The 10,512-nt window shown below is 52.7% G+C and overlaps 1 protein-coding gene across 6 annotated transcripts in view; it reads right to left on the bottom strand.

Moving 5' to 3' along the window:
* Positions 1–3,090: 3,090 nt before the first annotated feature.
* The window catches only part of ARHGAP32 (Rho GTPase activating protein 32), a 262,702-nt gene continuing 255,280 nt past the window's right edge, over positions 3,091–10,512 (bottom strand). For all 6 annotated transcript variants that reach the window (XM_075116400.1, XM_075116397.1, XM_075116398.1 and 3 more), the window contains one exon: positions 3,091–9,961. In XM_075116400.1, the coding sequence (XP_074972501.1) occupies positions 7,709–9,961 (2,253 nt within the window). In that variant the 3' untranslated portion in view covers positions 3,091–7,708. The remainder of the gene's footprint in view (positions 9,962–10,512) is intronic.

The raw sequence follows: 10,512 nt of genomic DNA, 5'->3' as shown, positions 1-10,512 counted from the left end.
AACCCTTCAGGAAAGGGAGATGAAGTGATTGCAGAGGGGTAGGTGGATGCTGCTGCGGCAGTTTCTGATGCAGAGCTGGCTCCAAGCTTTGGCACGGGCGAAGCTAAGGGGCAGGACTCTGCCCTCTCTGCCCTTCCCACAGGAGGTGTGGGAGGGGGGAGTGAGGGGGGCTGGACAGCATTAGAGCAGGGAGCTTGCTCCTGCTGTCCCAGGGAGGATGAGAGGAGCAGAGAGGATTTGCCTTTTCCCCATCTGTTTTAGCTGTTGCTGTGGGCCCCTACATCGCAAATACTCCCTTAGAAGTAGCCGGCCTGGCTTTCCTGGGCTGTGAGCCAGGCAACAGGCAGGATGCTTTGCCATCCACGTCAGCCTGTAGTTTGAGGTGATGGCAGGCTGTTCTTTGCACCGAGCGCTGCTTTTGCGCCAGGAATGCTAATTCGGGGGATTTGTGTGACCCTTGCTGTGTCCCTCCCTTATTCCCCGGCCGCTCTGCCAAGCTTCTGTCAAGCCCTGCTCGTGAGGGGCACCAGAAGCCTCCCCATTCGGAGGGCTCCCTGCCCGCCGGTCCCTTCACGGGGGCAGAAGCATATCGGCTGTCCTGCTGCCCTGCTTGGACCCAGGGGGAAGGAGGCAGCCTGGAGCAGATGCTCAGCCTTGGATTAATGTGAAGGTGAGAAGCCGAATCCTGGCTCCTGCCCAGCCCTGTGCTGGGAAGCGAGGCTCAACAAGTCACTCCCTGCGCCCTGCCTGTGTGGCTTGAGACCCTTGTGTTTGCATAAGCTTGGCTCTGACAGATGCTGGGCTTAGTGCTTGTGGCTGAGGGGGTGTCTCCTGGGTGCGTAGCCTGATAATTAAGCCTAGCAGGGCATCCTTGCTGGCTGGAGGGAGGCAAGGGAGGGACTGAGCAGCGTTGCGCTTCCCCGGCTTTTCTGGTATCAGTTGCTGCTTCTGGATGACCTCCCTAGTGTTGAAGCAACCATATTAAAGTGTTCCTTTAGGGATGGAGTCGTTGAACAGCTGATAGCTCTTTTGAAAAGCAGCAGTGGTCTGCCTAGGTCTGCTTTTCAGCTGGGATGCTTCAGCATCAGTGACAAGTCAGCCTTCTCAGCTGGGTGCTCTGCCTGACACCTGCAGGCTGGTGTTGCTTTAGGGAGACAAGCAGAGCTCCTTGGGAGCTCTGTGCGTGCTGCAGGAGCGCCAAGTGCTCAAAATGTCTCTTAAAAAACGAAATATATTAAAAAAAAAAAAATCCACCCCTAGATATTAGGAGTTGGAAACCTGAACAGAAACTACCAGAATGGAACATAATCCTTTTAAACGGTCTAAAAAGTTGACTTTTAGCAGTAAATGTGGTTTAACAGCGCTACCTGGTGGAAGCACTTCTTCAGAAAAATCAATTTTGTGCCTAGGGTTTTATCAGTCCTTAGATAGATACACTCTGAAGTTGAAATCTGTCCTCCTCCCCCCTCGCCTCCCCAGTCTGCTCTGTAGGAAAATCACCTATCCTGCTTGGGATAGGCTGTCAGGCAAGGCTTGAGTGTTTGCATCCTGGTTTTGCTTTTTCTTAAAGCAGTGGGAGGAGAAATAAGGGTGTGCAATTGAGAAATGCTCTCAGCTTTGCTTGTATGCGCTGCGGCCTCTTTTGATGTGTGGCAAAACACCCGGCTGATAACTTCCCTGCTCACTGGGATCTTGAGAGTGGTATTAAAGGTAAAATAACCATTATTAGTTAAATATTGTGGTATTTAAATTTTAAAATATTTTAAAGTTAAATGCAGCAGGTAAAACCTTGCTGGCTGGGAAGGCACAGCACGGCTATTGAAGCGTTTTAGGTCAAGCTGCGCGGGGAGGTGGTCCGTCAGCTCTTGGGGATGCGCCTGGAGGTCCTCAACCGCTGTGGTTGGATCTCTGCCCTTCCCTCACCCACCAAACCTGAGTCTCGGGATGGATCTAATCATTGCCGATTGCCCTATTGACAGTTACTGAACTGTGCAGAAACCCTGCTGAGCTGCCACAAACGCTTTAGTTCAGATGTGAATTTGCTTTCTGGCCTTCAGAAGAGTTGAGGTTTGTGGTTGCGAAGTCCTCCTTGGTGTATTCTGCCTTTGGCCTCAAGGCCAACTCCAGTGTTGGCGGCACTGACAGATGACGCGCCAACAGGCAGGGCAGCCCTTGCAAGGTGCCCCTGCCCCGTCCGTGGGGCCCTGGAACAGCAGGGACTCCTGGGGCCCAGCAGATGCTGAAGAACAGAAGGGGTGGGCTGCTCAGCTGGTGGGACCGCTTAGAGACGAGACTTTACCTGGGGAGGCTCAACGTGCGCAAATAAGTAAACCTGGATCGTGAAGTGAGGGTTTGGGAGTGGGCGAGACAAAGACTTCAAAAGATGGATCTGACACGAGCCTTTAAACCTGGCGGCCCCTCTGTCCTCGCACATGGGCTGCCGGGCCAGCCGGGTGGGCGTACGAAGTGGCAGGAGCCCCGCGGCAGATGGTGTCCTACAGGCTCAGCAGAGTGGGGTTGGCCTGTCTTCTGAAGGACTGTTAGGTTGGTTTTATTGCTGGCAGGGGTTACTGGTTGAAAAGACTGCTAGAAGTCCTTCTTACAACGTTAAAAACACGTGAAATTAGCTTCCTTTGACTCACCTTTTTGCTGTTAATTAACAATATTACTGTGGTGCCTAGAATCCCTCCTGGCCAGCTCTTAACGGCCAAGGTGGCCTGGGCCATCTGTTAGTCCTAGCTTAACCTGCCCTGTGAGTGCCAAGCTATTTCTCCTTGCGCTGTCATGCTGGGTGAGTAGAGGGAGACTGAAAAAGCCCAGGCTGGTTTATTTTTCGTTACGAAGCAGTCACGGCCACGGGTGTAACTGAACAGATAAGCAGTGGCACGGGCTTATGGTCAGCAATTTGGCACAAGCCTTGGCATAATAACCCAAAGTCACCGCCTCCTTCGTCCTTAGAGGTACCTGCCAGCGTCCCCCCAAACCATGGCTCTGAACTGGCTTTTCCCATTTGTGTTTTGTTTTTTTTTTTTTTTTTTAATATACTGTTAATTAATGAAGCGGAGGCAAAAATACACAAACACAATGGAATAGTTTTTAACCTGGCTTGATTAATGCTGTCAAGTTGTACATCTGAGTGTGAGCTCAGTGGGACTGTTGCTTTTGTTTAATACCACAAGACACCTCAGTCTGGATTGTTGCATTACAGTACAAATAAAAAACAGAAACAAAACCACATCTGCATCATACAAGGTGAGAAGAATGAGAATTCTAAATATTTACAGAGAAGGGCAAGTGGGGAAACCACAAAAAATATTTACATAAAAATACATGAGCTTGTCGGCATATACATTTTACACCAGTTCACAAAAAAAAGACACTATATAAATTAAAGTGAAGGGAACTCCAAAGGTAACCCAAGATTTTTCTGGGATGTTTCTCATGCGGCTCAGGGAAAGAAAAATTAAGTCTTTTACAGCAGGAAAATGAACTGCAAAAACAACCCTTTTCTCCCCCCCACCCTCCCCCACCCGGACGAGGCAAGACTCTGCACACAAAGGTATTACGTTGTATGTTTGCTTAAACCAGACCATGCCTTTCAACACTGGAGCTCTGGAGCACGAGGCTCTGGGAAAAGAGTTGCATGCCTAAGCCGCCTTTAACAAAAGGAAGGAAAACAATTTCTCATCCAGATTTCCTAACGCGCAAGACGTCGCTTCAGTCAATGCCCTGTCGGCGTGCTGATGAACGGCAGAGTATACGTGAGGGTCTGTCCCTTCCTGGGGTTAAAGAGGAACAGTATGCTTTTCACGATGGTTTTGGTTTTGTGTAGCAACTTACTACCACCGTGCAATCCTGACTGACTGCCCCCCTCTTCAAATGATGAGCGGAAAACGAGGATCTCTGGAAAGACATAGGCACGAAGCTGCAGGTGTTTTGATGTTTATAAATTTCACCTGATAAGACTTTAAAAATCAGAAATTAATGCTTTACGTAAGACTTATAGGGCCAGGTCCTCCTTACTCACTGAACATCTGCACTCCCCCTCACCAGGGAAGATCCCCTAAGGGTCGCCCGTTCCACTCCAAAGCCGAGGTGGGACTCCAGAGTTGGAGGCTGCAGTTGGGCCCCGACTCTCGCACGCGCTAGGGAGAAACCCGGCTGAAAACTTAGCAAGCGGCAATTTAAGATGCAGCCAGCCTGTGGCAACTATAAGGGAATTATTTAAGAACATAGCTGCTTGTCACCTTGCTGGAGATAGATAAGGTTAGGCAAGACATCATCCGAGCAGAGCTGGACTTGCAAGAGAGTCTTACTTGCCTTGCCATGCCCTTGCTGTCTCCCATTTCTCTGCTAGGATGCCAAGAACTGAACTACCACCTTACCTCCCGGCCATCTGCCTTAGGCGGCTGGTGTAACCTCCCCTCCTCGCCCTGACGCACAACGCCCTTTTGAATCTTGGCTATGTTTTCTGGAAAGGTATAGCCGGATGCCTTGACTTTATCGTGACTCAGTTAATGAGGATGTAAAACCCTAAGGATCATCAGCTTAAGCACAGTGCAAGAGCAGAACTGCATAGTTCACTATATGGCTTTGCGTGGGCCGGATGCGGGGATGACAGCTGAACCGTACTAGATGTTTAAGCCATGGGCAGTAGCAACACCAAAAGAAAGGCGCTTGTCTGCATTATTGTCAGGGAAAAGCTGGTGCCTTAACTCTGCTTTTTTGTTTTTTCCTTTTGTACTTGTGGCTCAATACTGGGGTACAGACATTAGCTTAGGCTCTCCGAGAGCTTCCAGCCCTTGAGGCACACGCTGACGCGGCTGTGCGCCGAGGGACGGGAGGACGCTGGGTTTTAAGCCTTCTGCTGTGTGTCTTTGTCTTTTAAGAGACCTTCTCGTTGTGTTTGTAGCAGCCACTAGGTGTACGGGTGCGTGCTTCTAGAAGCTCCTTCTGAAAGGCGCTGAAAGCTTTTGTTTCCCATGGGACGAGAGGGTGCTTAGCACCTGGCGCTTCAACCAGCGCAGCGAGCTGAAGAGCCCCGGCTCAGGCAGTAGCGGCACTAGACTGTAAGGAACAGGAGTTGTCCAGGGGTGGCACTTGATCTCTAGAGGGAGACAGTGGCTTTGAGCAGGAAAATCCAGAGAGGCATTTACAACTAGCGGGAGCTGGGTTCGGCCCCCTCGTAGAAGGATAGTCCTGGTTAACGTAAGGCCAAAACGGAGGTTAGGAGAGTTGCTGCGGGGGGTGGGAGTGGGGGGTTAAGGCTTTCACGGAGAGAGAGGTTTGACCTACAGCTCTCGTTACCTGAATCCCAAACAGCCTGAACCAAATGCGTTGTCCCTGCTTCAGCTGGAGACCTCGGCAGGTAACCGGCAGCTGTGGGGAGGCTGTGCTACAAGGGCTGAGGGCCAGCACTGGTCCTGGCGCGATACACGCCTCTACTGAGAGCACGGACTTCAACCGGGCCCCCTCGGCGAGCTTGTGCCGAGGAATCGGGACGGCTCGGCCTTTCCTAGGAGACAGCTAGCGATGCAGACGGGGTGGCCCGCAACGTGGCTCACCTAATGGCCCCTTCCTAAGTGGGGTTTTTGTGAATTTTCCTTAAAAGAAAACATTATAGAAAGTGTTCCCTCACAAAAAAAAACCCCAACCCCTCTACCTGGTAATCGCTCATGAGGAGATCGCAGTAACCTGGATCACAGTGCTGCTTCCCCCCCCCCCCCCTTTTTTTTTTCCTTTTTTCTTTTTCCCCAACTGCCAGATTTATTTCCGTAACGTGTAAGAACAATTTTTCTAAAGAAAATGCTGAAAACAAGAGCGTTGCAGAACAAAATAGGACCGTAAGGAAGTGTTACTGAAATAGGCCCCAGAAAAGGCTACAAGATTAGAAGCAGCAAATGGCTAAAGACTAGTTAGCTACTAGAAGCAGGTTTTCCTTATGATTTAAAAGCCCCAAAATAACCATGAAACTTCTGTTCAAAACCCCCATCTAAGTTCCCTTTAACTTTCACAGCTGCGTGCTAACGGCAGGACCTCCAGGTTTTTAATACAACATTAGAGATTCAAAACAGGTAGAGAAATCCTTCAACCACACGGAACAGGAATGGCCTTGGAATTGACCAGTGAACATTTAAAAACTCCTAAATCTCACGTATTGCTTGCAAGCCCTGTCTAATGAAATGGGTGTGCTTTATTTATAAGGTGGCGTTGTGGTGAGGCCTGGGAAGCCCGAGAGGCTGCGCGCGAGGTGCTGCCTGGCTTCTTTTACGCTACGGAAAGCTTTTAAATACCTAGGACAACGTTATTAGTGTATTATAGAGTGCACTGGCCTTCTGTCCCTACTGCGAACTGAATACTGGCACGAGCTACACTTGCGATACGGGAGGCAACACTATTTCACAGCGCACAGACAGCACCTAACTACTCCGTATGTGCCACGACTTCGCAGGGATCCCCTTGCCGACACAGAACTGAAAGGTCACAGAAAGCCGCGTCCTGCAGACCTTCAGTTTAAGGTCAACAGGAGCATTCCCTCACCTAAGAGCTGCAGGGTCTGGCCCAGGGCAAATAGCTGGTCATGCAGGTAACTCGGCACGTACGTGGTCGTTCCCAGCTGGTAAGTTGGGCTCTAATTTACAAGCTGGACATAACGCTATAGGGTTTTTTTAATTTTTATAGTTTTGTTTTTTTTTTTTTTTTCCAGAGATGATACTGTCTGGCCAGCCACAACGTGGTATTAAATCATCTGGACTGTAGATAGCCTAGCAGTAAAGAGGAATTAGCATGAAATGGGTGTGCTGGTCCCAGCTGTGTGTGTATGGGTTGGTGTATTTTTGTGGTGTGTGTTTTTCTTTTTTTTTTTTTTGTTTTTCCCCTTTTGGTATGAGAAATGCAAACCTGCCCTACTTGGCTTCCATAGCTGGCCTCTGCTTACACTAGAGAAATTGAAAGTAATTTGCTTTCTTGTAGTCAGAAGCAGCTTGTTAAGCAAGCGGTTTAAAAAAGTGCGTTGTATTTTGAACTGGCTTCAGAGCCTCTTGCGCAGGCTTGAAGTCAAAACAGGCTCCCACTCACTTCGAAGCAATTGAAGTGGCTCGACTACACCTAAGCAATAATTTTAAAGGGCGAGCAGGACCTCGGCATTTATCAAGAAGAAAATACTGGGGAAGCCTTTCCCCCCACCAAATTTTTAGCCCGCTGCTGCGGCGCAACCTCGGAGGGGGCAGAACAGTGGTTCTTCCAAGGCGTGTCACGGAGACCCTTTCCTGGAAGCCAGCAGCGGGACGGGCAACTCGCTACACCCGGGGAGAACAGCCGCAGGCACGGTCCCGCCACGCACGGGACCGCGGTGAGGGAGCGGTGGTAACTGCCAATGCCAAATCTGGGGAAGGAAAAGCTTTGCCTTCCTGGCCCCTGCCCCAACAGCACCTCTTTCAGCTCTGCCCGGCCTCTCTGGCCACACCTGTGTGCCAACAGCCTGCCCTATCGTTCCAGTTGTCTCAAAACTACATGAAAAATCTATATCTCTACTACATAAAAACAGTGAGTGGTGGGCTGGGAGGGTGGGGCTGAAGGTGGGGTTTGCTTTGCTCATCGGGGCAGGGTTGGGGTTGGTTTTCTTTTTTTTCCATCACTGAAAAAATAAAACAGTCCACTGTCCAGCAGAGGCTGCTTAGACTCTATCCCTCCTTCCCCCCACACCAGCTCACTCAACGTGGACCTCTGTTTCAGGCCTCTGCAAACACAGCTCCGTCGGGAGGAAGGCTCCCTGGCCAAGGGCCGTGGCGTAAGTTCTACTGTGCACGTGGGTAAAAGTGGGGGGCACAAACCCCCCTCCTCCAACATAGCCCCCTCTTTGGTGCTGAGGCATGGTATGGTAATCCTCCAAATTATCGTACTGGGACACCACAGTCATCGTGCTTTGGCGTTTCCCAAGGGTTTGGTAGGGGTAGAGGAGGGCCGAGTCCCTCTCCATGGTTTCGGGGTGCTGCATTCTGAGGCTGTGGCTGCGTTCGGGCTTGGGCGGGGGTGCCATGGGAGAGGTGACGTGCTCCTCGTCTTTGTAGCAGTCTCTGGAGTGTTTCTCCATGGATGGGGTCGGCCTGGCTCGAGACCTCTCCAAATCCGGCCTGTCCTCTGCCAACCTCACCTCCTTGTGGTTCAGTCTCAGGGTCTCCTGGCTCCCCGGGATGTACTTCCCGCCCGAGTGCTGGTAACTGATGGGCTCGGAGGGCTCTGGGCCACCTTTGGGCCTGTAGTCGGGATAAGGGGGCCCGTTTTTGGCTTCGGAAGGCTGCCTATGGCTTGCGTCCTGCTGCATGTGCGTCCTGTGCTCGTTCGTGGTGCAGCCCGGCTCGTGCAGCTTCCTGTTCCGCACGCTGCTCTGCTTCTGGGGAAGCGACGGCTTCTCCGCCTGCCCGTTCCCGTAGGCTCCGTGGTAGTGGGCTCTGTCCAGCTCTGGCTCAGGGTGCTGCATGTAGTAACGTTCGTCCCCCTCCGGCGTAGCTGCTTTGGCCGGGTACCTCCCCTCCTTCCCCTCTGCCACGGTGAGGAGGCCAGTTTTCCCAGGATCCGATTTGCTGCGCAAGTGAATCACATCCAGTCCTCCCAGTTCCTCCTGCAGCAGTGGGGCCACGTTATCGTACTGGGACATCACGGGCCCTTTCACCTTCTGGCGCGTGCGGCTCTCCCGGCGAATAGACTGCATGCGGTACTTCTCCATGTCCTCGAGGTCCCACGACATGTACATGTGCTTGATGTCCGGGGCAGGAGGCACGTCTCTGCTGATGAAGCTGTGCTCTTTACCTGCCAGGTGGCCGATGAGGCCGCCCCGAGGGTAGGCAGACAAGCTGGGATAGCGGTACAGGCCTTTGCTTTGCAGCCGGGAGGCGTACGATGCGAAGTCTCGGCTGGGCAGCGGGTGGAAAGGCCTGACCCGCACGGTGCTGTAGGGATCCAGGTCGTAAAAGCTCCCATCGGCAGTGGTGTAGTAAGACGATCCGGAGGAGCTGGAGTAAGGACTGTAGCGGTAGTGCACCCGCCCGTTCTCAAAGTAAGGCTGCAGCTGCGTTACGTGGTAGTCGGAGTGGGGCTGATATGGCTTGTACTGGTAGAGGGGCCGCGGGCAGTACACTGGCTCGTCGTCCGGAGGTACCTCGGTCCGCGAAATGGGAACGGAGCGGATAGCGGCGGCAGCAGGGGTGGGGACGTGCAGCGACTGAACCCTTCGGATGGTGGGGTAGGGGGGAGCGTCCTCGGCGTAGCTGGCATTGCGCAGGCCCGTCGGGCTCACGGAGGACATGAACTCTGTCCGGCTGCGAGGCTTGGAGTGGAGAGCTGAGGCACTCTTCCCTTGGTTTGTGTAGGTGTTGTAGCGTGTGCTTGCAGAAGTGGGTGTCTCGGACCGAGGAGGGTAGGCTTGGTGCTGGTCAGGCTTGCTGTGGTAGGAGACGTGAGGAGGGACGCTCTCGGGTCTGTACTGATGGACGGAAGGCGGCTTGTGGTGCAGGTAGCTGTCTGGCCCGGCGGGCTCGGGGATGCTCTCCGGCTTGGGATGCGGCACGTACACGGACTGCAAGGAAGCGTGCTTGGGTGGGGGAGGCGGCGGTGGCGGCAGCAAGGCCTCCTCCACAGAGGAGGCCAGCATGGAGGAAGAGAGGAAGGCGTGATAATTGGAGTTGTTGATGGCGTCCGTGTTGTTCGAGTGCATGGCGGCAGCGATTTTGCTCTCCAGCGTTCTCACGGGCGGGACGGGGGGTGTGAAGCTGTAAGAGGAGTGAGTAGGGACAGACTCAGACCGCAGGTGCAGCGGGGGAGCCCTCGTAGTCTCCCGAGGCTTCTCCAAATGGCTCTGGTGGCCTGTGGGCACGGAGGAGGAGCAGCGGGTGGTAGAACTGCTTTCTGAGACAAAAACGGGAGCAGGCTCAGGTGGCTTTTCAGGTGCGGCTGTACTCCAAACCTATAGGGAAGAAATCAGTAGCAGTTAGAGGCAAGCGTCTTCCCCCCCGCCCATCCTGTAGTTAGAATATCACAGATGCCCTATGGATTTGTGCAATTTAAGTTTTTCCCGTGCCTGGTTTCTGTTTGCTGTGGGGAGCTAGCGCGGCTCGCTGTAGAAGAGGAGCGATGTCTAGGCTCCCTCCCTTAGCAAGGGCAGCGTGGTGCCTCCGGGGGACTTCAGAACCTCTCACGAACGGCAGCCGAGGGGCTTGGGAGGGCTCTCTCTGCAAATATCAAACTGGAGAGAGGGGAGGAGGCGGCCGCCTCTTTATGGCAACAGGTTGAAGCTTACACAGTTGTTGCCACAGTGTTTAGTTAGGTGGTCTGCTTATAAAGGTACTCGTCTTGACGGCAATGTATCTGGATTTCAATTATTCACGCTCTGGTGCGCAGAGCAAGTAGAAATCCCTTCCTTAAATGTGCTTAAGACAGGCCGCAGGTGTGCGTGTTTCACAGGCAGCAGGTACTTTGGATTTCTGAGTGAATGCTTCCTTGTCTAGCTCGCACCAG

Source organism: Phalacrocorax aristotelis, chromosome 22, assembly GCF_949628215.1.
Source record: "Phalacrocorax aristotelis chromosome 22, bGulAri2.1, whole genome shotgun sequence".
NCBI lineage: Eukaryota > Metazoa > Chordata > Aves > Suliformes > Phalacrocoracidae > Phalacrocorax > Phalacrocorax aristotelis.
The sequence above is the reverse complement of the archived record's forward strand: the minus strand, read 5'-3'. Positions and strand labels throughout refer to the sequence as shown.